The sequence below is a fragment of the Penicillium citrinum genome (assembly GCF_028827155.1).
Source record: "Penicillium citrinum strain IBT 23319 chromosome Unknown utg000003l:1.0-4596430.0:1.0-4598250.0, whole genome shotgun sequence".
Lineage (NCBI taxonomy): Eukaryota > Fungi > Ascomycota > Eurotiomycetes > Eurotiales > Aspergillaceae > Penicillium > Penicillium citrinum.
The window spans coordinates 3,959,599-3,985,112 of NW_026622688.1; the positions used below are offsets into that span (position 1 = coordinate 3,959,599).

Consider the following 25,514-nt stretch of genomic DNA (forward strand, 5'->3'; position numbering starts at 1 on the left):
GCTTTAACGATGTCTTTTTTCTTTGGATAGAATTCTCGGCATTCAATCTGATGTGGTTTCTGTGCGGTTTCCTACTTAAGAGTACCGATAACTGTGTCTATCTAATTATCTTCAGATGAATATAGAAACCCCAGAGCGATCGTACAACTTCAAACATGCGTCTTTTCCTCGCTCCTTTTATCGCGTCAATGTTGGCCGCATACCAAATGATTTCAACATTATCCTAACAGCCCTTTGCCGGCCTTTGAGCCCAAATTGCCTTGGTCGACATAGGTAGCCTTCAGCCACTCTCTGGCTCGCGGATTAACACCCAGCTGTTGCCCGTATACAACCTCAATATTGTACACAGTATCCAATCCAACGGTATCCATCATCTGACATGGGCCCTTCTCGGCCTTGAACCAAGACTTGAACATATCATCAATGGTCTTACCATCACTAACGCCATCCGCCATAACAAGCAGACACTCTCGCTTGATGCCCGCCCAAATTCGATTGAAGACCAAACCAGTCGACTCTTTTTTTCGCGTGCACGGGCTGGAATCCCGCAGTGGCGGCTTTCTCCATCAAGAAGGGGAAGATGGCAGGATCGGTTTCACCGCACGACATGACCTCGTAGTAGGTCTGCTCAGGTGGCATGTAATAATGACCATTACAGATACGATAGTTGTTGGTGGTATTAGCCAGCATCTGGCTTGAGCGAAGCGAAGATGAGTTCGTCGCCACGACACAGTCTGGTGGGGCAATTTTATCCGCCTGTCCTAGGATATCAATTTTCAACTCCAATATCTCTGGAACAGCCTCAACAACCATCCAAGCATTGTGTGCTGCCTCTTCCATTGAGGCGGTTAGCCGCACCTCGCCTGGCTTCGTGCCTAGCTTCGATGCTTGCCTTGCCTTATTCTCATTGATATAATCCAATGCTCCGTCGTAGCTCTCATTGGACTTTTCACATAGGATCACGTTGTAGCCAGCTGCCAACCACATCATGCCAATCCTTCGGCCCATAATTCCGCCGCCGATTACGGCAATTGGGCGATTGCTGGTATCGGGGGAAGACCATGGGGACGAAGGCATGCTGGATGGGTTTATAGAGATGATAGAATAACGGGAAAGGCGTTGGGATTGCAAGACCTTTGAGGAGATTGGATGAACTGAGAGGCACTGTTCGACTGGTCTACAGGGCTATTTGGTAAGGTCATCGAGACGGACGGTCTCATCCGATTATATGATGGTGGCAATGATGCCACTGTGAGCAAATTGAGGAAGTTGGTCCCATTTCACCATGATGATATAAGTGCGAGAAAAGCTGTGGCTGTGTGGCTGAAGATCACATCTTTTGACGACTCCAGTTTGGTAATAAAGTATGCAATTGCACTGTTGACAATGATTATTATATGAAAATGACTGGCGACATAGCAGAGTAGTAGGATGAGAAATTGACAAATTAGCAACAAGTCAGACCAAGATGTACTTTTCTTAGCGCTTACAAGTCCCTGCATCAATCGAGTGCGGAATCGCGGAATTTCAACTACTGTATGCATTCCAAAGCTAGCATAAGCATATATGCCAAACCAAATCCATCTGTTTGGTCTAGATCTACCACTAGCTAGTTAATCATTTAGTCAATTAGTTTGTTTGTTTGTTAGTTAGTACTCCTACACAATAGTTAGTACACTAGGATACCACTCCTGCAACACACCACCAAAGACAAAGTTTCTAGATCACCACTGGCAAGTCTGCCCCGAGTAGATAGAAAACCTTAAGCTCAGCAAATGTGGGATATGACCCCCCTCACGCCAAGAAGTGGGTTGATCTCACCATTTGATTACCGTAGCCGTGGGGGTGGAGAGGGGGATTGAAATCCGGGGGGAAATATGGGGGAATGCTTGGCAGGTAAACTGTCGAAGGAAACCACGAGAAGCCTTTTAAGAGCCGACGGTTGCTCTTTCCCCCTGCTTTTCCTTGTTCTTGTTCTTTTCTGCTTGTCCCTTCCTTTCTTTTCCCCCTCGCCATCGTACCTTCCCCCATTGACATCCTCATCCCATCGCGATGTCTACCGCTGTAGACGCCTCGCTGGAGAAAGCCTCAGTATGCGAATTTGAGAACCCCCAAAGCTCACATGATGAGAAGATCAGGGATCATGAAATAGCTATCAATGGCTCATTAAGTTTCAATGTTGATGAAAAAGCGGTATTGCGCAAAATGGACCTTCGGTTGATTCCAATGTTGAGCATACTTTACCTCCTCGCATTCCTGGACCGAGGTAAGTAGTACACGATACGGGTGCAGATCGTCTTTGGTGAGACCAAGATAAGCTTACTGATTGGCGATTCTCATTTGGAGTTTGAATAGGCAATATTGGCAATGCGAAGATCGAAGGGTTGGTAGATGATTTAAATATGACTGGTCCTCAGTACAATTGGACTCGTACGAACCATGTTCCGGTCACTTGGTTACAGCATACTGATACTCAATGCCCGCAGTAACTGTGTTTTTCTTCACCTACTGTGTCTTCGAATTACCGAGCAATCTGCTTCTCAAGAAGCTGAGACCGTCCCGATGGCTACCCTTGATTATGGTTGCGTGGGGTATTGTAATGGTTAGTTTTGAACTTCATTCTAGCTCACGGTCCATTTGTATTGACATAGAGTATCAAGACTTTGATGGGGGTGGTCAAGAATTACGGCGGTCTCTTGGCAACTCGTCTTATGCTCGGCGTCGCTGGTACGTATAGATCTTCTATCCAGAATTACTGTATCTGGGGGATCTCTGCTAAATCGATCCGATTTATTTAGAAGCCGGTCTCTACCCAGGTGTCGCTTACTACATTACACTCTGGTATCCTCGACACAGAGCTCAATATCGGCAGGCGCTATTCTTTAGTGCGGCCAGCATCGCAGGTGCATTCTCGGGGCTTCTTGCATATGGAATTGCGGTACGTACCATTGCTTCTACCTGTACGCTACCGTGAATCTCACATCGTTTCAATAGAAAATGGACGGTGTTGGTGGTTACGCGGGCTGGCGTTGGATTTTCATTCTCGAAGGGCTTTTGACCGTTGTGGTGGCTCTAATTGCACCATTCGCAATCCATGATTCTCCAGAGACGGCCACCTTCCTCACAGAGGAGGAACGTCGGTTTGTTATTCATAGCCTACGCATTCAAAATTCAGCAGACGCGCGGGAAATGGTACAGGATGAAGCCAAATTCCAAACCAAATATGTTATTGATGCATTCCTGGACTGGCAAATTTGGTTGGGACTGTTCAGTAAGCGTTGCCCGTCAATTCTTGACTGAAAATGAAAACTAACATTCTCAACTCAGTGTATTGGGGTATCACCTGTCCTCTCTATGGTATTTCATTATTTCTTCCTTCCATCATCAAAGATCTTGGCTATGCATCCTCGACGGCCCAACTTTTGACGGTAAGTTCATCACTCGCCATATGCAGGATCTCTTGCTAAGGAGCCTCTCCAAATTGCCTAGGTCCCGATATATATCACCGCGGCAGTCGTTGCTGTATTTGCAGCATGGCTCTCAGATCGACGGAAACAGCGGTCGCCCTTCATCCTATTCTTCATGGCTATGATCGCTATTGGTTTCATTATTTGCCTCGCTTCAAGTGGCCGAAGCGTCCCTGGTGTTGTATACTTTGGAGTCTTCGTGGCTGTTATTGGTGAGTTTTGATAGAGCTCCAACGAGCTGGAACCACAAGCTAAAGTCTATACAAGGGATCTACCCTGCTTTCCCAGGCAATGTCACTTGGATCAGTGTCAATCTAGCTGGAGACTATAAACGTGCTGCTGGAATGGCTATCTATATTGGCATTGGTAACCTCGCAGGTGGTAAGGTTCCATGACTGTCGTCTTCACAGAACCCTAAAGCCACATACTAATTCACTGAGCTTGTAGCTATGGCATCCAACTTCTACCGTGCCCAGGACGCCCCGCAATATATCCTCGGTCATTCATTGGAGCTTGCCTTTGTGGTAGTCGGCATGATAGCTACTGTGGTTTTGCGATTCGCATATCAACGCATCAATCGTCAACGAGACCTCATGGATCCCTCAGAATATCCCGATGATCCAGATTCATTGGGTGACCGCTCACCATTATTCCGATATATGTTATAAACGACTGCATATCTTGCTAGAACTTTGGAAATATTGCACCTATATCATGACTCAAGGTTCATCGTATTGATCGAGTCTAGTAGCCATCTTCCAATTTACTTTTATGCCTTGCCAATGACAGCGAAGGGCCATCTATATACAAAGCCTTACTAGTATATCCAGAGGTAGTTGAGTCATACTCTCCAATTTTGATCCAAGGTTTTATCTCGACATTCCTTCCAATTGGTATTTGAAAATAGATGATGCTAGTGTGTCTACCTGGGCAGATACGTGACCGCCAAAGCTGAAGTGTTCTGGACAGTTGGAAAAGTTCACCCGCTGCGAAGGTCGGTCTTTCTCTTCTTCTTGATCACCCGTCTCACCCATCCTTCACTTTTTTCAGTCAGCACCTCCAGACCTTTTCCACCTATCACTTCTAGCTCGGATCAGCTCATCCTTAGTAACACATCATTCAATATTACAAACAACTGACGCCAAAATGCCTAACGAAAATCCCATTGACAAGGACTTTCTCTTCCTTGTGGAGTGCTTCAAGGGATTTGACATGTCTCGTGGAAAGGTAAGGTCACTAGTGATCTATCATCGACGAGCGTTTCAATGACTAGATAATCCCAGGTCGACATGCTCGCAGTCGCCAGCGCTCTGGGCTACAACAACCCTCATTCAGCTGGGAATCGGTTCAAGGCGCTCGCAAAGAAACACGGGTTCAAAGTCGAATGTTTCTACAAGCCTGCTGTAAATCCAAACATGAATTTTGCTGGTTAGTATATGAGTCTAATTGCTCATAGTCTACATCTGCCACCACGCCCTCCTCCTCTCCCAAGATCAAGCGTGCTCCATCCAAGAAGGTCGCAGCCAAGAAGGCAGCACGAAGCGATGCTAAGGACGATGAGGACGTAGCTACTCAGGCCGAAAAGGATGAGTGTGTCCAGGACGATGCGTGAAGCTCGCTTTTGGCTTCCTGCACGAGTCAGTTGAGTCTTGGGGTCTCTGAACCTAGATGTTGGCTGGTACAAGATACTGACTTATAGACAGAAATACCCCAATCGGCAGGATCTCTCGTCTTCGAGATATTTGATGGCTTGAGGAGCATGGGCTGTTTTTTTTAGTTCTCTTTGTTTTGGCTTTTGGTGGATTCTCATTTTTGGTGCATTTGGTTTCTGGTATCAAGGAATTTAGGAGTTTTATGTATCTCATGGGTCTCGCGGCCGCGATAGCTCCATTCAACCGGATTTTGTGATTTAGTTCGAAAGGAATAGCCCTCGCCATCTATCTTGCAGTTTCATTGATTTGTATGATTTTCGCTCTGGTATGCTGTTGATCTTGCTTAGGAATCAGTACAACCACTGGGACGCGTTCCCTCCGGCCATTTGTATCGTTCAAGATAATTTAAAGACAAGATCGTTGTTGTCTGTCTTCAACATCCTTCCTATGTCCTCCGTTCCGTCGCTAGAAAAAGTTTTTACTCACGATCCTTTTCCTATTTATCCAGGAAAGTGAAACTGTTTTATAAATACAGTGCATCTTGAAGTTTTGAGAATACAATGTGTAGTACAATATGTACGACCTTGGGGGAAATGACGAATGTCATCACATGGATGGTATTCGACTATCGAGATTGAGTCTGGACCATACTCACTATATCGACACGATTCTGATATTTGAATCAGCTTATCTACTTCGAATATTTCATATGCCACGCAAAAAAAAAATCAATTATAAACGGGGGTATCTCGGCACAAAAAATCACGAGTATCAACCAGATATTGGCCGAACACGTCGAAGACAGAATAAAATGGGTTGCAAAAAATCCCTCTCATCAACAGGTAACGCCTTCATAGTCTTCGTTATATGTCCGCCATAACAGATTCAACGATCTTTCGCTTATAATTAGACAAAGCACGCTCCTTCTTTTGCATTTGTGCCCGTAGCTTCGCATAGCGCGCTCTCCAGGTAGCTTCGGATGCTGAAGATTCGGGATCATCCTCCTCTATACCAAGGTCTCTGATATCATGTTCCCGAGAAGCACTCTCCTGGGAGTGCGTGGCATTGGCCGCATTAATTTTGGGAGGAGAACTTGAAAGAGAGCTCGAGTTAACTTCTCCTATTACAACGTGTATTGAAAAGCGGTAAGAGGGTGTATATTCCAGCGTGAGGCTGCATTTGGTGCCGTGTAAGCCGTTATTTGAGCCGTCGCGTGGCAGCGGTGCCTCAATACTCAGTGCCATGTAGTTTGGTCGTGGAACTCTAAAGCCAAAATGGTGAGCAACCCCTAAGTGAGTTGCCAGGTGCAGTGCTGGGGACTCAAATGGGATTTGAGAGTAGGTGGAAGAAGTAGTTGCTATTATGGCTGATGCCAATCCACGAGCTTCATTAGGCCTCAGAGGGTTGGCTGCACCGGTGAGGTGGGCACGCATGAGGTCATCTGAAAGAACACGGACAACATCATCAATGGTTATTTCCCCATTGTTGTCTTCACGCAAGCCAACAGAGTCAATATCCGCTGGCTCAGACGGACGACTCTCGTCGGTATGTACCACTGCCCCATTGATGCCATTTACTAAAAGTGTCGGTGGTGTTGCAAGGCGCACCGGTGCTCCGAAATGCTGTGGTACTTGCAATTGAAGCTTGTTTGGTCTTCCATTGTGTGCAGGTGTGGGTGACTGGTTGAAGTTTGAGCTTGGAATGGGCTCTGTCGAGTTCTGATTTACCACAAGGGGAGACGATTGTGGAAGAGGATTTGTTGGAATATGTAAAGAATCACGCGTGGAATTCACATGAAATGTGGAAAATGGTCCAGATGCTTGTGGTTTGCTCGGAGGCCTGCCTCGACTCTTGCCATTAGATGAGCCAGTGGTGTTGGTCCAAGCCGAAGAGACTGCGGGTCCATGCCTCCGCCGCGAGCGAGTTTTCTCGCCAGTTGATGGAGTAATAGCTGAACGGGGTTCATTTGACACAAGAGAGTCGGATGGTTGGCTTCCTCGTGGAATAATGGCCGATTGTGGGTATCCTGCAGGTGATGTCTCCCGTTCTGGGAGTCTCCAACGAAGATCCTGAGCAGGTTGACCGGGTTGTCCAGGATGCGGGTACGCTGACGAGGCTGCCATCCAGGGATCATCGTCTGGGAATGCACTGAACGGTATGGCGCTCTGTGGGAAAGTCACCGAATGGTGCTGCAAACCCCCTGGGTGTAAGCCCGTTGCCGAGGTGTCCAGTTGGGGCCGCTTGACTGGTTTTTCTTCCTCGAGCTCTCTGTCCTCTGCTCTTTTCCTCCCTCGTTTCGGCTTCCATTGGGGAACAAGTGCTCGAAGTGCGAGGTCCTCTTCTAGTGGTACGCCATCGCGGGATTCACTAATATATGGACCTGAAGGAGGCAATTGGGTATAATACTGATGTTGGTGGCCCAAGCAAAATTCAAAGAATGCATCGACATGCATCGCACGCATCCAACGCTAGTTTTTATCAGAGGTGATCATATAGACCTATGGGAGACGGGGTATCAAATACCTTTAAGCGGACTGCATATTGCTGAACCTTCTGTGTGCTTTGCTTTTTCTCAATGGAGGGTGGCTCTACACCCAACTCAATAGCCAGTTGAATCCAAGTTTTTAGTTCTTTATTGTCAAGTTTGCGAATTAGCTCGAAAAGGGTGAAAACACTGAAACTTTTGCCATCGCTGCGAGGAGGGCACCGAAATGTTCGTCGGAGCTCCGAAGTATCAACAGAAGAGGGAACATTCGGATTGCAGTAGAGGATAAACAAGACATAAGCATCATCGATTGTCTCGTCAGTAATTTCGCGGGATGGTAAGGTTCGAGGTTCCGCGTGGTCAGTAGTGTCTTTCAACTGCTGATGGCGAATGGCATCAAATACAGGTGGAGACATTGATTGCCCGGAATGAGCTACTGATGACGATTGAATAGCAGAGCGAAACCCCCCTAGGAGAAGACTGAATGCTCCGTGGAGTTTCTTTACGATGTAATGAAGGCGATTTATTAGCTTCAGCTTGGCTGCGAGCACTCCCAAGCGACGAGGCACTGCGAAGTGCCGATTCCAATGTAGATGGGTACCGGGCATACTGCTGAACAATCATTTGAGAGCCTCTTAGGTCACCTTGATCTGATCGATCAGTTGAGTCCATCATGGCAGGAAATGTAGACTCCATCGGATTGATCCAGGAGTCATCAGCCTCCCAACAAGGATGCAGGAACCACCCAATACAGCTTAACAATCATGGGGTTCTATTCGAAAATTTGCAGTCGACCGTGATGCACCACATTAATACATATAGGAACAAACCCGCAGTATGAAAGAACGGGATGAGAAGGGAGAAACACTGGAACAAAATGGACTTTTTTCCACGAGGATCACCCCTCGAGGTGGCTGGAAGCGCCGTCAAGTTTCTATTTTTACTGTGCAGCAATAGCGCGCGGGGTCGGTGCCTTGGTGCCTGGATGCTTCTCACTACTAGTTAGTATAACTACATTGGATGATCAGTATTTGGTCTTATCAATTAGAGGATACCATCTACCGATCATATTAATCTCAAGTGAAGACTCGAAATTTTAATCAGTCAAACCAAATACAATCTAGCACTATTTCCAATAGTCAAATCTCAAGAAGGTTGGTTGTCCATCACTTCCACGAGTCAACGAAGTATTGGTACGCACGTGACTACATAAATGCGGACTATCACATCGTGTGATTGTCAAGGGCCATACCATATACAGAATTATTGTAATTTTGTGTGATTTGAAGCTCGACTCGAGTGGATTATAGTTGTTTACGACTATATAATAGGCATCTCTTAAATTCAATCGCCCAGACTGATATACTATATACCAATATGTAAGAACAGAAAATTTGTACATTGGAGCAGACGGTAAACAGCACACAACAGATGTTGCAAGCCACCACGAAGCACTGGTTCCAACACTTGGAATTTCATATGACTGAATGACCGACATGTCCTGCATCGATAATGGAAACATAATAATAGAGCCATATTTCTAACATCATACCCACATAAACCCAATCAACGCTTCGGCTTCATCATAAAATCCAACAATCATATATGGTGCATATAAATGGACATTTAGATCAAAAATTCATAAACGATACCATCAGTCACTGCGTTTTCCGATCCCCTCTTCAGCTGTGTGTCCATGTTCATGATAATCTGGAGGTGCTGTCTCCGGAGGTTCCAGACCATCTTCGGTATCCCAATTGTCAACTGCATTCTCATCCCAGTTGTCTACCTCTTGTTCTAAATTGGTCACCCCAGACTCTTGAGGACCCATTCCTTCCTCTTCTCGAGAGCGTGCTCCGACCCCAGTACCAAGCTCGACATCATCATCCCCATCCCCATCAACCATTCCATAGCGGCTGGCTCGGCGGCGCTCTAACATCCGGCGGTGGTACCAGCCACAGATACCAATAGCACCTAGACTACCGACCACATTGGCAACAATATCAAATGGATCAAAGGGACGATCGTTCGGAAGCAAGCCTTGGAATACCTCCGAGCCTACCCCTAAGCCCAACGTACACACCACCAAGGTGAGGTGCAAAGTACGCCGGCGCGACGTATCAACGATCCAGTAGAAGGTGACCGATAATAGGAAAAACGTGATCAGATGCAGGAACTTGTCATTCGGTTGCAGGTTCGCAGGGATTGATGAAGAGGTACTATGCGGAAGGAGGCCAATATAACCGGCGAGAATCAACAGAAAGACAAAAGCTCCTACGAAGAGTGGATCAGCAAAAACGAATCATCCAGTCAATATGGGGAGCCCGAAAGACATACCTGCGAAAGGATAGCGGATCCTCATTATGATGAAGATTGAAGACAATCAAATGCGCGTACGTTAAGGGCCTTCAAAGTTCCCCGGCCGAGTTTGTGGTGGGTGCGTTGGAGCTTGTCGGGTTTGGCGGAGATGGTGGATAGCAAAGCAGACGTGGATCGATTTGGCCCCAGTGCTGCCTTATGCGTCATGCGGAGAGAGTGAAAGAGCTTGTCACAGTACTCTTTTGCAGATACTCCCTCAAAGCATGACTTGTATGTAGATAAAGAGAATCAGGGAGTAGTTGTATTTCAATGAAGATCCAGTATGAAGAAAAGAAAAGAAAAAATATCAAATCAAATTAAACTAAATCAATTGCTCCAAATGACTTCCTGGCGGGGAGCGAATGACTAAAAGGCGCGAAATGAAGCCATCGCAAATTGCCGCGATCTGCCGCCTTCGCGCCTGGCGTGAATTCATCCCCGTCCGAGAAACTTCCCTACAAAAGACCTCAACTTCTTCATCAAACTTCGCGGCCGTGCCATCATTTTGGCACTTTTCGACATCGCCTAGCTTAATGGTCGGTCGTGCGGCACATCTCTATGCCTTTTTTTCCTCCTAAAACGTCCTTGTTGTGACTTCTCGGCCCGTGATCCGAACCGTGGAGGATCGAGTCTCGCCCACCCCCAGAATCGGGGATTTGGAGCATGTCGCTCGGTCACAACGCCTGGCCACCGGGCAATACACGCCCCCCCAGATGAGCATCAGGAATCGCCTCGACCGGTCAATGGCTTGGTAAAAACATTATCTGGTTCGCGCACGCCTCAGGTACGCGGCTCTGTCAGCGCCGACGGGCCGAACCCCGGTAGTATGACATCGGAGCCCGATCTCACTCTCGATGAGGACCCGCGCATAGCTCAATTCCGTGATTTATACCGCCGCAGTGAGGCTAAAATAAACGTACTTTTCTCTGGTCATTATGCTGCTGCTGCTGATGATGCTGCGACCGCCGCGGTCGCAGAGACGGAACAGACCGACGCTGGAACCGAACGCGTTGATGCGCCGGCACCCCTTACGGCTCCACCATCAAAGCCCGCGCGTAAAATGGATGATGACTACGATGATTATGATGAGGACGATGATGCCGATATGGCCGATACCTCCGAATCGCCTTTGAAGGGAAAATCGGATCCCCCGCCGCAAGACCCAAATACCTCTAACCTACCTTCTCAACGCCCCGGCACCGCGGCTTCTACCAACAATGACGCATCAAAGGAAACGAAAAAGGAGTCAGTTGAGGATATCCGGAAGCAGCTCGAAGAGGACAAGAAAGCAACGGAGGAAGCTGCCAAGCGAAGCTTCCATACCTTGTTTTATACCCTTGAAAATGATCGGGATGCCATGTTGGATCAACAAAGATTGGAGGAGTCTGAGCGACAAGTTGAGGCAGAGATCTCAGGCCAGGCTGGTTCCGGAAGTAGTAATACAGCCGGCGGGGCGAATGGGTATAGCTCTTTGAGCAATACAAACCTGGGAGCATCTAGCCTAACACTCAAGAATTTGATCGCCCGGATTGATAAGAAGCGTGATATGGTCCAAGCATCCGATGCGGAACTGCGAAGTCTCTTGAGTGAGGTTCGAAAGAACCGCAGCAAGTGGGCCAGCGAGGATAAGATTGGTCAAGAGGAGCTGTACGAAGCTGCCGAAAAAGTTTTGAGTGAGCTCAAGGCTATGACGGAACATTCTACGGCATTTTTGACACGAGTCAACAAACGTGATGCCCCGGATTATTATACAAGTAGGTTGCCGACTCTCATTGTTAACTGGTTGTGAGAATTGCTCCTTGTTCTAACATATACAAATAGTCATCAAACACCCCATGGACCTCGGAAGCATGACGAAAAAGCTGAAGGGCTTGCAATATCGGTCGAAGCAAGACTTCGTTGATGATTTGAACCTGATCTGGTCAAATTGTCTGAAGTACAACACAAACCCTGAGCATTTCTTGAGAAAACATGCTCTCTATATGCGGAAGGAAACAGAGAAACTGGTTCCTCTCATTCCTGACATTGTAATTAGAGACCGTGCTGAAGTTGAAGCTGAAGAGCGTCGCTTGCAGCGCGAGGAACTTGATGGCGCCGATGAAAGCGATGACGAGCCCATCATGTCGTCGAGGGGCAGAAAAGCCCCTGGAAAGTCATCCAAGAAGGGCACAGCTCCTTCTCGAAATACGCCTAGCGGCTCTGAAGGTCCGCCTGGGCCAGCTGCATCTCAGCCTCCAGCACTCCCAAGGACAGACTCAGATACGGCAATGGAGGCAAGTCAAAATGGGTTTTCTACTCCACCCCCTGGCTCCCATACCCCATCTGACCCTACAGGACTGGGAGCCGCTGCAAGCCAACAAGATGATGCTATGGATATTGATGTGCCATCAACATCGACTACCGCTCTCAGCGCCATCTCAATTCCGGGGGCGGAGATAGATGACCCGGAGTACAAGGTATGGAAGCAAGTGACGAAGAGAGACCGAGCGCTCATTGCTGCAGAGCGACATCGTCTTCTCAAGGGTGACAAGCTTAATGCCGATGAGCCTGCTCTCAGGCGAACCAAAGCTGGCATGCGACGGTGGCTGCGACATGAAAAGCAAGCTGCCATTGAAGCTGATAAAATCCACGATGCTGAGACTCAGGCCATGGAGCCCAAGGCGGGAAAGGAGACACTTGCTGAAGGCATCGAAGTGGAGGAAGACCAAATGATTCCTCATTACTACGATGTAATGTCGGGTGTTCCTGACCTTCCAGATCGCTTGGCCTGGAAGGAGGATGCAGAGGGTAATGTCGTCGACGCCTCGGAGGAGTTTCTCAGGGTTTTGCCAAAGGGCTTGTTCACTCAGCCTGAAAGCAAACTGACCCAGAGGTTCAATGCAAACATGCGTCAATTACAAGAGACCCGCAAGATATGCTCGAAGATAGGCATTGTGAAGCAGATGCAACTCCAGTCTCAGGTATGCAGACTCTTGTGGTGTCTATTTGTTTATCACTCTAACCCAAGTCTAGATGTACCAAAATCAATTCCAAAAATACAACCCAGAGCCCTTTGCTGAACAGGACATTCAACCCCACGTCATGAATGACAACGGGCCGGTGATCGCCCCCGGAACTTGTCGCGCAGCTCTCCAACGAGCAATTGCCAAGATTTTCTACCATGCTGGATTCGAAGAGTATCAACCATCTGCCCTTGAGGTCGTTACGGATGTAGCGTCTGATTTCTTCCAAAAGATGGGTGACACCATCAAATCTTACATGGAAGTCCCCAAGGTACCGGCCACAGGGACCCAAGAAACTGCAACCTCGGCTGCGGAGTGGAAGCCCGCCTATACTGAGCCAGAAGTTGTTCTCCACACCCTCTCTGCTGTGGGAATCGATATCGACGAGCTGGAATCTTACATCAAGGATGACGTTGAGAGGCTTGGGACAAAACTCTCCACTGCTCATGATCGTCTTAAGTCTCTCCTTACCGAACTGCTTCGGCCTGCTCTTGCAGATGGTGGCGAAGACGGTTCGAATTCGTTTAATGATGGAAGCGAGCAATTTGTGGGCGGTGATTTCGCGGAAGACATCGATGAAGATTTCTTCGGCTTCAAGGAACTGGGTCTTGATCGGGAATTTGGCCTCGCTACCCTAAGCGTTCCTCTTCACTTGCTTCAAAACCGCATGTATAGCGCGGCCCAGTCGCAGAATACCAAGTATGCCACCAACCCCCCTCACTCTAATTGTCACTTTCAGGAGCTTACCCGTTTTCTTCTATAGTACTACCCAAGCTATTACGCTTTTCCCCACTCCGCCTCCATATGGCCGCATATCAGTGGACAATATCTCAGGCCAGATCGGCCTCCTCCAAGCTTTCTTCAAGGGAAAGTTAGATGCAAACAGTGATGAGCCATTGGTCGAAGATCTTGAGCTTCCTCCCAAACAACGACCCATGGCGGCCAAGCCTCGTCTCCCAGCTTCTGGTAAGATTCCGCCGTTGCCTGGCGTGTCAGCACCGAACACGAGCCCACAAAAACGCCCCCCCATCAAGTCTGGTCGGAGCATCAAAAGCCGGGGCCTCTGAGCCAAGTAAGAAGAAATCGAAAAAGAACAGTGGTGTCGCTTTAGATATGCCTGGTTTCAATGATGTCGACGGCGACGCAGACCAAGTGGATGGAATGAAAGATCCGGATTTCACAACTGATGCCAATCCCAACCCGGTTGAAGAAGGTTCGAACGTTGATGGTGTTGGCGAGATCCAACAAAATAACTCGAATATTCCCATGACTAATGGCACAACTGCATAATTGCTCAGTGCAAGATCACGAACTTTTCATTGCCGCTTAACCCTTGTCCCTCATTCTCATTCTCACTTCCTTAATTCCACACTCAAGTTTATCGAACTTATCCCATCAAACTATTTCCCTCTGTTTCCCATTTGTCTATTCCCCTCTGAATTTATATTTCTCGCCCCGGAACTGGCGCCCAGAAGGAAATGGGTGTGATGATTGATGGAAGAGTAATGGGTGAATGATGGACGAGATATACACAACGCGTGGATCGGACGCTTTATACGGCTGTGAATCACTACTTTGACGTTTCTGGCCATGTCAGTTATGTATCATCTTCCTTTCTGTTTGATTCCACACGCCGGGTCGCCATGTATTGCGTTCTATATAATTCTGTATTCCGGCACTTTGCTTGTACTATAACATAACCGTCGACAGCTGATTATCATTTCTTTTTATTAATGTGCTGCCTTGTACAGTTTATTGCCAGTGAATCTACATGCTGTTTTTATCTTACCAAAATACACCTTCGTTTGCTTCAAGCAATCTTCAATACATCCTGATGATACTACTAGGTAGTAGTATCCCTTAGCTACCGAGGTAGAGGTACTACACTACAACCTTGTATGTACCCTAGGGTTCCCGATGTACGGAGATTACGTCGGTTCTAGTCATGAACTTAGGGATAGATAGTATGGCTAAGAGGTCGGAGCTACATCTCTGAAGTCAAGGTATCCCATGTACTAAAGGTTGACTTGTACCATAGGATGGTACATTAGTTTACGAATCTTTGTAGTGTTCAGTTCTTTGGCACTACCGATATCAATGGAATATCCTGAAATCCAAGTGGCTTGGTACCTATTCATAATTTCTAGTAATCACACGATGGCCTTCAAGACTACTATTCCCGAGTAAAGACACATACAATGACAATTCCAGTGATGCAAGAGCACGATGTCCGAATATAATGCACGTTGTTAGAAGGGTTACATAGCTATGGTGATTCTACTTAGTCAGGCTAACAAGTGAATGAAATTTGGGGTTTATTGGGTTAAAGACCATGCATGGCCATAAGACAGAGGCAGAGAAACACTGTTGACAGTGAGGATAGACCGGTGAGGGTAAAACCAATGACATAGAATGTCAGAACAGAAAGGATTGGATTGGGTTAAAAAGACACTGGACAATCAATAATCCAGTCTTAAGATCAGCGATTTCACTCAAGGTAATCAATCTTGGTATCTTGGGTATTTGATAGCGCGTCTGATCCATCAGATCCACCACATCTTGTATGAAAGCCGGTTGCCAGTTCCAATGATCGGGAGAAGACGCGAGCCAGCGAGCTTTGTATCTTTCTTGTCGTCCTTGTAGCTGGCGTCCTTGGAGCTTGCTTGACTTCCAGGGCTTTGAGCGCGCGTGATAGCCTTGGGTACACTCTCGCCAAAACGATGCCCGTGTTCCCCTTCAGCATCTCCTCCTGGTGCTCCTTCTGTTTCTCGCGGAAATCTTCCTTTTCCTTGTGGCGAGGATGCTCAAGCTCGCGACGCATCGGGACTCGTGTACCGTGCTGTGGCCCAGAACTAGCAGGAATGTCCTCGTGGTGGCGTGCACGAACGGAGATCAAGTGAGCATAATAGATTGATGGATGAACTGAGACCGGAGTGGTGGAGCGCACATATTGGTAACAGTGTTCATAAATCATGTTCTCCAGCTCCTCTGCTTTATGGCCAATCTCATCCAGGAGGACAGTGTAATGAATTGGGCGAGATGTGCCCTGGAGAGCAGCATGTGAATACAGCAAGAAATCCCACCCATGAGGGCTGGTGACATCGCGATCGACAAGAAGCCCAGGAAGAGGATTTCCATTTCTATCAGATGCATTTTTGTCCGTTAGCTTTGGGAACGCTCTCAAATGGTGACGCTTATTTGCGATGACGACTGTCATCTTTCCAGGCCAGCGATCAATTTTGAGACACTCAGCAGCAACCTTTTTGATAGCGGCAACCTCTTTGTGGAGAATCTCGTTGTACTCAGATTCCGACACTCCATCACGGAAGTAATAAATCTGCTTAGCCGGCTTGCCTCCTTTTCCAAGAGTCGCGTTCCATTCCATCATGAGGGGGAGGAGAATTTCCCGAATGTTCTCGGGCTTGATGATTTCTTTCAGGTCTCCGTTCGATTGGCAGCCTCCCATGTAGCTGATTCCTTGCGGATCGTTAGAGATACACATGGCAGCGAGCGAAGGTGTCCAAACACCAAGCATGGGGTGCGTGACATCAGCTCCAATGATGATGGACTGCGGCCGCAACGTCGATATTGGTGTCTTGGGAATAGCTCGGTTGGTGACACCACCGAGTTTGGCGTTCACCTTCATCAGGACATTTGAAATGTATTGGGGCTTGTTGTCCATGCAGTGACGTGATTGCAAAACCTGGGAGGGGACTCCCCATCGGCAATCGCATGATTTCTTGATGCGCATATAACTAAAGCTATTTTTGTCGGGCACGATAATCACCAACAGCTGTGGGAGAGATCCCCATGCTTCGCGAGTCTTTTCATAAAGCGTTTTCATTGCGACGCCAATATCGTCTCGCAATTCGATGGAGAGGGCCTTGTTCTTGTATATACCTCCGTGTTGTTTGAAAAGTTTCTCGAAATGTTCATGCCAGGCGCGAACCTGCTCATGCGTGATCGAACTTCGATACCCTGCGATAAAGCCAATTCCCCAGCATTCAAGAGCTTTTGTATTTGGCTTGAGGAATTTCTTACCCCGAAGGTCCCAGCGTCCGGTAGTGCCTGGGTTATGTTTGATATTGCCAAATTGAATCTCGGGATTGGGAAGGAGACGGGCCTTTGTCTTGATCATGCTGGTACCAATCTTCATGCCATAATTTTTCAGATTAGGGTCCTTTGCATGATCAAGAATCTTTTGACAATTCAGAATGGCATCTAAACGTCCTGTCGGCTTGACAGCAGTCCACTTGATCATGTCCGCAGCCATGCGCTCATCGAGCTTATGCGGCCACCGCTGAAGATGCCGGACAAACAGAATTTCGAGGGGAATATGACACTGCTGCGTGTCATTTGAACAAGGACTGTTTTTGGAAATTTCATGTTCAGGTTGTACTTCTTGCGGAAGTAGTCGTAAATGCTTGTTCGCTCAGACTTTCCAGTGGCAGGGTCATCGATCTTGATCATGTATTCCTTAGCGCCGCCATTGATGAGATGGTCGACAGTATAGCTGCGCTGAGACAAAGGATATCCCTCGAAATCAGGGCACACACGTATACCGTGAATCCGTTTGCTGACTTTTGCAAATTCCGGGCTTTCATCCCGGACACCATTGGCATCTACAATGGGTTCAAGGGCTCTGGCGAGCCTGGCTCGGTCGTCTATGCCCAAAATACCACGAATGATATCCATGAGGGATGTTCGAGAATAGAAGACAGCATGTGCAATATCTAGATTCAGATAGAGACCCATCTGAAGAAGACATCAAAGTCAGTTGTAGTTCACCTCAAAGTTAAGCTATGGCATATGGCTTACAGGTGAAGATCGGATCGTTTGAAAAGCCCCACGATAGCAGGTTGCACCACTTTGAAGTAGTGGCCAGTGCGATTTGTCTGCGATCTTTCTGATTTCCGGATCCTCATGAATTTCAAGCTTCTCAAAGAAGTATGATCGCTTCAGGGCCGTGAACTCCTTCGCTGGGTAATCCCGGATCAAATTATCAAGGAAGTCTGTCAAGAGAAGCAAAATTCAGTAAGCCTATATCCTTCTGCATCTTTTTATAGTAGAACTCACTCAAAGCTTCCATGACAGTCTCATCGAGTGGCCGCTTTCTCGCAAGCCACTCATTGATTGTTCCCAGATACAATTTGCGTCGAACACTCATGATGAGACAGATCTCCTCACCGTAAACGTCGGACCGAGTTCCAACAGGTCGGCGCCATCCACTGGGATAGACAAATTTGTCTCGCAGCTGACGGTCCAGATTGGTAAGAGACCTGTGTGCATTAGCAATCATGTCAGGCGATGAAGAACAGAGATGTATCATACCAAGCAATATGTTTTCCATCGTAGATTGCATCAGGAAGTTCTTCTTTCCTGACCTTTGAGCGATAGAAGACCTTTCGCAAGATTTCCGAATCTTGTTCCATGTACTGACCTTTCTCCGGAGGATCATCGGGGCCTGCACTTGCCTTCCACTTACCAAGCATTGCGTTGACCTCGTACTGAAAAACCGGGCGAGTTGGAAACTTGATGATTGGGTATGCATTCATGACAACTTCAACTTCTTTGCCCGACTTGTTGTACGCGTTGCGTGGCGGTAAATTATATCGAGGCACCTACGACTCAATCAGTTCTGCTCGTCAAGAGATATGGATCAGAGGACAAGATATTCGAGCATGATAAAACTCACTGGGGTGTGCTCCTCGATGAACTTTTCGCGTGGATTGTATGGTTTACCATCGCGCATTTCAGTCTTTGCGGAGATGTTCTGCGCTTGTTTGAGAATCTCGGGGGAGAGCTTCTTCTCGGCCTTGGGAGGAGGCAGCCATTTCTTGCCTCGATCCCGGACAAGAGTATCCTTGATTCGTTCATATCCCGGCGGAGCAGGGTCAGGATGAACAATTTTCGGATGAGTAGGTGGTCCCTGGCGGGAGTCATAAGACTTCACGGACCCAGAACTTCCATAGCTGGAGCTGGAGCTTTTCTTGCTGGAGTCGCTCTTGCGGCTAGGGCTATTGCCCGACGGCTTCCCGCGAGAAGGGCTTTTGCCTGATCTCTTGGAGCTCGAATCCATGACCACAGAATCTTGAGACTCACTTGGGTGCGAGAATTTGCTAAAAACCACAGATTAGTATACGGAGATGAACGATTTCATCAAACAAAAGCAGAGAAACCGGGACCAGCAAACAAGGAGATTACATCAAACATCTTGGGACAATATGATATAGAAGTGATCATATCACTTACCTTGGTGAAACAATTGATTTGATATCAGAAGGTTTGAAAGAGTTGCAAAACAAATCGAGAGCAGTTTGAGATATCAGAAGCGTACGAAAGAAGAGAAAGAAAAAGAGGAACAGCGAAAGAAAGAGGCAAGATAAACAATCACCGAGCCATTTTGGAGCAGAAAGCAAGCAAGCGCATTCGTGGTTTTATAGTTCGACTGAGGCAGGTGCAGACAGACAGGAGGAAGTTGCAGAAGGCAGGCAGGTGCCATGATTGTCAAACAACAAAACAAACAAGACGTGAATGGGACAAGAGGAGTGATGTCTAGTGAATATTTTGATATTCTGGTTGAGAAGGAGATTTGGATTTTATTCAATTGTCATTGAAGGCTATCTTCACGGTAATGAACATGCGAAGCTGTACAGGACAATAGGAAGGTTTCTCCATTCACGGAGAAAAAAAAAAGGGAAAATCAACTTAGATCAATAGACACCCGATGCCTAAATTAAAGATCGACGCCCAATACATGCAACGGCCTCTGGAAAGGGAAGAGGGAGGGGAAGAATGAGAGGAGAGAAAGAAGGATAATGGGATAGAAAAGGAGGAAGAGAAGAGCCATGGATAGCTTAATCCCATCCTTCGTCGAAACTCAAGCTTCATTCAACAAAGAGGATATCTTCGAAAAAAAAAAGGACCGCCAAATTTGCTCCATAGAGATTAGATGAACGATGTATGATGGGTGATCAATATGCAAGAACTTTAAAAGGACAAGAAAACAATATGCGAGCGTTGGAAAGGCGGATCAACAATGACAAGCACCTTGAGAATGCACGCTAGTAGTGTCCCCACCGTTCTTTTCAGAACCATGTTCACGGAATGGACGATTGTTGGAAGGAACAAACTAGCTTCCGTATGCATTTGCTCCGCCCTGAACTGCCCCAAGCCCTCGAGCATTGGCAGGGAGCGGGATCTGAGCAGTGCTAGCCGGAATTTCGGTGCGGCGAATAAGGTCGACCATTTTTTCGGGCGACAGCCGCGAGATATTGTATGCTGATGCATGTGGAATGATGCTGAGGAGTTGAACCACCTCCCGGGGCAGGGGTGCCGGCGATCCCTGTGGTTTGTAGTGAGATGTGACTTGACCAGGCAGAGGTTGGACCCTTTTCTGTTGATCGAGACGACGACCTTGTGCGGTCTTCAGAGGGGATTCTGCTCGAACGAACTTGCGAGGACGATCCGAATCGTAATCAAAATCGTCACCAGGATAAGGTCGCTTCGGTGAGTTAAGAGACATGTCGACTTGTCCAGACCCGGAAGAGTTCTGCATTTCTGGAATGACGCTGGGATGAGATGTTTTGGGTTGAGTTTGTGAAGGTGACAAAATGGGCCGCACCGATATAGGGTCGAATGTAGGCGTGATGTAACGATGCGAGAACTGGTCCAAAGATGGGTCCTCCGGATAAAGCTCGCGCATACGAGTCTCCAGATTGATTACTTGAACAAGATCACCGTATCGGGATTCATATTCGTGCAAGAAAGCAAAAATAGGCTTGGCTTTGTGCACATTTTCTGGACTGGAGGCCAGTCTTCTGACTGTGGTCTCGAATACAGCTCTGGCATCTTGAATGTATGTTAGCAGGCTTGCATAGTGTATGAGCAGGACATAGAGATCGACTTACTGATGATATCATTGATATCGATTAAATGCTTCAAATATTCAAGAGCGAAGTTTTCATCCTCTGGGAAAAGCTTGGCTCCGCGTTCAAAGATCTTGGTTGCCGCAGGGTCCTTGTAGCAGTGGTATTCCATAAGAGCACTGGCGATGTAGACATCGCTGGTGATACGGCCACGCTTTCGAGCTTCTGTAAAAACTTGACGGGAGCCAGCTGATTCGCCGGGCTTCCCTTTGCCCTGAATACGACGCATGGCGCGCATCAAAGCAATCCACGCAAATGATATGGTCTTGGAAAGTGTAGTGATCTGGATCGAGTGGGCTTTTCGTACTGCCTCTATTTGGGCTGTCTTGGCCGCTTCTTTCTCCTTTGCCTCGCCTTGGAAGTCATCGTCGTCATTGTTCTGAGCAGACTTGTGTTTGGGGTTCTCTTTCGCGAATGTCTCCTCAATACGGGAAACGTCTTGGTTCTCTTGGTTGCGCGCCTTGTTGATCAATTCGTAAAGAGCCTCTAGGAGTTTATCATAGGGCTCCCGTACTTTGATAGCTCGTTTAGAAGGATCTTTCTCCGAGTCCGATGTGACTTCAATCCGATCACCCTGCTTGAAAGCTAGCAGACAACTTTCGGGATTCGCCTCAATACCTTGCTTCAGGAAGTCATTGCCATCGTTGCTCATGTCGTTCAAGTAACAGAAATCAGCAGCGTCGAACCAAATTTCAGGCAAAAAGCGAAGGGCCATCAAAGCTTGCTTGTAAACATAGACCACGCGGTTTTTGAAGGCCGCGGCATCATCATCTTTCAGAACCAGAGGATCTCCCTTCTCCCAGGCAATCCAGCGTTTCCACACATCGGTCTGGTACGCGAATTCAACATCACCCTCGGATCCTGGCACAGGAGGTAAGCGAGGAAGTGAGGTACGTATCAAGTCCCGAGTAATATTCTGAAGTTCAGTGTAAGAACTGCGTGCCGTCATGTACGACGGCGATTGTTCCTGTAAGAATTTCCGACCCTATTGAAGTCAGTCGATCTGTTTGAAGTAGTTCACGTGGAGAATGGAAATTACCGTCAGTCTATTGAGACCCATTTCGAACTGGTCATACTCTTTCCAAAGTGCATTGACAGATTGAGTTGGGACACAAATGGCTCGTTGGTAAGCCTTTCGTAGCAGATCCATTTTTTGTTGATCCTGCCATCCAGAACCACCGACATTCCCTGGCCCAGTACGAATGAACTCAATGTAGTCTGACCAGATGTTACCGCTGTCCTTATCCATGCCAACGTATTGAAGAGCGAGGTCATATGCAGATGAAATGACTCGTCGAGCTTGTCCACTAGTGTCCGTGGTCAAGGGATTTCGGCGACGGACGTAATCCAAATAAACAGACCAAAGATGCACGCTGCGAACCGTAAGAAGTGTTCGATTGAATATTTGTTCCAGACGGAAGAGCTCGTTTAATTCAGACTCCATTGTGGCATATGCCACCCATTGATCGGCCTGCGATTTGTCCATTTATTAGCTGCAAATTCTGAAAAATTATGTGGAATACTCAAGCTTACCGCCGTAGGAAAGATCTTAAAGAATCGCTCGTAGATCTCCCGGGCACTGTCCAGCCTATTGCGGCTGCGATGCTCTGCAATCAACTCGAGCCACGCAGCAATATCTCCTCGCGGGTCCTCATCTACCCGATCTTGCAAAATTCCAACGCGGTCATAGGGGAGACGCCCTTGAGCAGTCGGGGAATCAGGTACAGGAGTAGGAACGGTACTGTTCTGAAGGCTCGCTTCCTGCGAAGCCCACTGAGCTTGAGCAGAGGCAGAAAGATCAATATTGGGAACATGTGCAGGAGAGTAAGAACTATTGGCAACGTCTGAAATGCTGGCAGAACCCTGAACAGGCGGCTGCGATGATATATCAGGTGAAATATTTTGAATTGCATTTCCTGAACTTGGATCTTGAGACATAGTCATCGGCATGGCATCTGTGTCATCAACCCCCAGCGCAGCCGGCGGTTCATAGTCCGCTTCTTCTTCCTCTTCCTCTTCGTTTCCTGCTCCTTTATATTGTCCTTGCTCTTCTTCATTTTCTCCCTCTTTATCATCTTCGTCATCGTCATCAACTTCGAATCCCCCAATTGTTCTGGTCTGAGGTTGCGCCAATGCAGCCGTAGACGGGACCGTGGTAGAAGTCTGAAGCTCGGCATGCGAAGGTTCTTGGGAAGGATCTGCGGCATCTAACGAGTCAAGCGGGGTTGCGGAAGGACCTTCGGTGGTTTCTCCATCCTGCTGGGGATCATATTCTGTCGTTTGCTGTTCGTCATTTAATGTGTTCGTGGGGTCAAACTCTTCTTCTTCCTCATCAAGGTTTGCCTCAACGGGTTCTTCAATAGCATTTTGCTGCTCAGATCCCGCGTCAGTAGCTTGTGCCTGGAAGAAAGCCTGCTCGGCTTCGTCATCGGCCATGGCTGAAGCGATGTGTGGGGAGGTTGTGAGAACAAAGGGAGCTGGAGAAAGATAAGAGAGGTGATGGGGAGATGTGAAGGGCCGAGGGAAAGAGATTGGCGACGGGAAAGTGATAGTTGAATGATGCGCCGGTGGTTAGGTATATAAACGAGCACACCGCCGTCAAGCGGGGCCAATGAATTCTCAGTGAAGCCTTTCAATGCACACCTGAGAGGGGGAGCAATTCTCGTGAGGTTCCAATGCGCTCGACAAGCTCCTAACGCAAATCCAGCTGCGGTCTATCACGTGGGCGGTCAAGCGCGCCCGCAAGGGACGCGAAGGCGCGTCGAGGGAACTCCCTCGCATTATGCCTCTTTATGGCGAGTTCCCGTTCACATTCCTTGCGGTGAACTGTTTGTTTCTCTTTTCTTCTGCCCCGGATTCATTGCTTTGACCCTATAAATTCTCCTTCTTCTCCCACGCTCTTCCTAACCCACATTCAACGTACATACACGCATATCACATATTCAAAATGTCCGTTGTCTCTCTTCTTGGGGTTAAAATCCTCAACAACCCTGCCGCTTTCACCGACTCTTATCAGTTTGAGATCACTTTCGAGTGCCTTGAGCAGCTTCAAAAGGGTATGTTCTTACCAATTGAGGCCACTTGGCTGTTACTTTCTTCTAACAAAATCACTTAAGATCTCGAGTGGAAACTCACCTATGTCGGCTCCGCCACTTCGTATGTCTACTACCCCACCATCGCAACGACAGCAACCTCCTGACCTCCTTGAGATTCGCATCCGCTGACTCTTTCTAGCTCCGAATATGACCAAGAACTCGACTCTCTCCTTGTTGGCCCAATTCCGGTCGGTGTGAACAAGTTCATCTTCGAGGCCGATGCGCCCGACCTGAAGCGAATTCCCGCCTCTGAGATCCTCGGAGTTACTGTCATCCTTCTTACCTGCAGCTATGACGGTCGTGAATTCGTCCGTGTTGGCTACTACAACAATAACGAGTATGACTCTGAGGAATTGGCCGCTGAGCCTCCTGCCAAGCCCATTATTGAGCGTATTCGCCGTAATGTCCTTGCTGAGAAGCCCCGTGTGACTCGATTTGCTATCAAATGGTATGGACTCCCTTTGAAGGTTTTGTTTCTTTATTTGAATCGTTCCACTCACATGTCATCTCTTAGGGATTCTGAGGAGTCTGCCCCTGCTGAGTATCCACCAGACCAGCCCGAGGCCGACAACCTTGATGATGATAGTAATACCTATGGTGCTGAGGAAGCCGAACTCGAGGCTGCTCTTGTCAAGGAGCTCGAGGATGCCAATAAAGATGGCGAGCCTGAGGCCGGTGAAGACCATGAAATGGAGGGTGCTGAACCTACCGCTGGCAAGGAGGATGATGAAGAGTCCGACGCTGGCAGTGAAGACCTCGAGGAGGACAGTGATGACGATGACGATGATGACCTCGAGGAGGAGGAGGGTGGTGATGAGGATGTCGAAATGGGTGATGATTCTGAACAGAAGGACGACTCTGCCACCAAATCTTCTCACCAAGCCCAGCCTGAGGTTATGGTGCACTAAAACATAACCCACACCTGGTTACCTCCCGTATCTTTCACCGTTTGATTTCCTATGCTTCTTGATGACAGCCAATACGCTACGTTTATGACACCTGAACCAATCTCCTGATTATACCCCTGCTCAACTCGGCGTTGATCAGGGTCTACGAAATAGAAAACTTTTCAATTCAACCTCCCTTGGGGCCGTAGTCGTCGATCTTCATTCAGCACAGCTATGCGGAAGGGATTTTTTTTTGGACACGTCAACCATCTCTTTAAAAAAACATCCTTAATGGCCGGATAAATACCCCACTGCAATGATCGACACACAAGAATGACCGGACCGTTCCTTATGATGATATGTACATAGCACGCAATTGGACAGGAGTACCCTGGGAAAACCTACAATGTACTATACTGTACATATGCTAACAACAGCTGCGGTGCTTGGAGGACTGTAAACCTTCTGTTGCACGATCATGGACAACAGATAAGTCGAGAACCAGGCCGGAATGTAGATTTACGTTCTGCCAGTGCTTCGCTGTTTGCTGGTACTATTTAAATGTTCCTAGAGTTCTCCTTTCTTTTTCTCCCTCAGTACTGCCTCCGTTCAATCCGCGATGCTCAACCTGGACATCTCA

General features: G+C 47.7%; 9 protein-coding genes across 9 annotated transcripts; 4 read left to right on the top strand and 5 right to left on the bottom strand.

The window, feature by feature from the left end:
• Positions 1–218: 218 nt before the first annotated feature.
• Positions 219–1,077, bottom strand: N7469_004719 (3-hydroxyacyl-CoA dehydrogenase family protein; the record flags this gene model as incomplete). Its single annotated transcript, XM_056643639.1, has 2 exons — positions 219–473; positions 535–1,077. The coding sequence occupies 2 exons, from the start codon at positions 1,075–1,077 to the stop codon at positions 219–221; spliced, it is 798 nt and encodes a 265-aa protein (XP_056503051.1).
• A 975-nt stretch (positions 1,078–2,052) lies between these two features.
• On the top strand, positions 2,053–4,135 carry N7469_004720 (allantoate permease family MFS transporter; the record flags this gene model as incomplete). The annotated part of the gene is made up of 10 exons (XM_056643640.1): positions 2,053–2,266; positions 2,356–2,430; positions 2,487–2,602; positions 2,652–2,727; positions 2,799–2,938; positions 2,995–3,271; positions 3,328–3,428; positions 3,490–3,679; positions 3,735–3,848; positions 3,915–4,135. 10 exons carry the CDS (start codon positions 2,053–2,055, stop codon positions 4,133–4,135), a joined length of 1,524 nt encoding a protein of 507 aa, XP_056503052.1.
• A 478-nt stretch (positions 4,136–4,613) lies between these two features.
• Positions 4,614–5,079, top strand: N7469_004721 (uncharacterized protein; the record flags this gene model as incomplete). Its single annotated transcript, XM_056643641.1, has 3 exons — positions 4,614–4,694; positions 4,751–4,870; positions 4,924–5,079. The coding sequence occupies 3 exons, from the start codon at positions 4,614–4,616 to the stop codon at positions 5,077–5,079; spliced, it is 357 nt and encodes a 118-aa protein (XP_056503053.1).
• A 903-nt stretch (positions 5,080–5,982) lies between these two features.
• Positions 5,983–8,213, bottom strand: abp2 (putative ARS binding protein Abp2; the record flags this gene model as incomplete). Its single annotated transcript, XM_056643642.1, has 2 exons — positions 7,643–8,213; positions 5,983–7,587 (listed from the first exon to the last, which is right to left on the bottom strand). The coding sequence occupies exons 1-2, from the start codon at positions 8,210–8,212 to the stop codon at positions 5,983–5,985; spliced, it is 2,175 nt and encodes a 724-aa protein (XP_056503054.1). The 5' UTR covers position 8,213.
• A 1,045-nt stretch (positions 8,214–9,258) lies between these two features.
• On the bottom strand, positions 9,259–9,966 carry N7469_004723 (VanZ family protein; the record flags this gene model as incomplete). The annotated part of the gene is made up of 2 exons (XM_056643643.1): positions 9,259–9,878; positions 9,942–9,966. The coding sequence occupies 2 exons, from the start codon at positions 9,964–9,966 to the stop codon at positions 9,259–9,261; spliced, it is 645 nt and encodes a 214-aa protein (XP_056503055.1).
• Positions 9,967–10,342: 376 nt separating this feature from the next.
• Positions 10,343–14,254, top strand: N7469_004724 (SAGA histone acetyltransferase complex subunit SPT7; the record flags this gene model as incomplete). The annotated part of the gene is made up of 6 exons (XM_056643644.1): positions 10,343–10,498; positions 10,609–11,716; positions 11,784–12,922; positions 12,975–13,663; positions 13,728–13,930; positions 14,019–14,254. The coding sequence occupies 6 exons, from the start codon at positions 10,343–10,345 to the stop codon at positions 14,252–14,254; spliced, it is 3,531 nt and encodes a 1,176-aa protein (XP_056503056.1).
• A 1,546-nt stretch (positions 14,255–15,800) lies between these two features.
• On the bottom strand, positions 15,801–19,366 carry N7469_004725 (putative eukaryotic translation initiation factor eIF-2C4; the record flags this gene model as incomplete). Its single annotated transcript, XM_056643645.1, has 7 exons — positions 15,801–17,309; positions 17,333–17,719; positions 17,783–17,976; positions 18,041–18,243; positions 18,296–18,585; positions 18,660–19,083; positions 19,359–19,366. Coding segments are annotated over 7 exons (3,015 nt in total), but the record flags the coding sequence as incomplete, so codon positions are not given.
• A 730-nt stretch (positions 19,367–20,096) lies between these two features.
• On the bottom strand, positions 20,097–23,328 carry rna14 (cleavage polyadenylation factor subunit RNA14; the record flags this gene model as incomplete). Its single annotated transcript, XM_056643646.1, has 4 exons — positions 20,097–20,815; positions 20,875–21,877; positions 21,932–22,363; positions 22,426–23,328. 4 exons carry the CDS (start codon positions 23,326–23,328, stop codon positions 20,097–20,099), a joined length of 3,057 nt encoding a protein of 1,018 aa, XP_056503058.1.
• A 511-nt stretch (positions 23,329–23,839) lies between these two features.
• Positions 23,840–24,895, top strand: asf1 (nucleosome assembly factor ASF1; the record flags this gene model as incomplete). Its single annotated transcript, XM_056643647.1, has 4 exons — positions 23,840–23,948; positions 24,009–24,048; positions 24,127–24,435; positions 24,502–24,895. The coding sequence occupies 4 exons, from the start codon at positions 23,840–23,842 to the stop codon at positions 24,893–24,895; spliced, it is 852 nt and encodes a 283-aa protein (XP_056503059.1).
• Between the last annotated feature and the right edge of the window lie 619 nt (positions 24,896–25,514).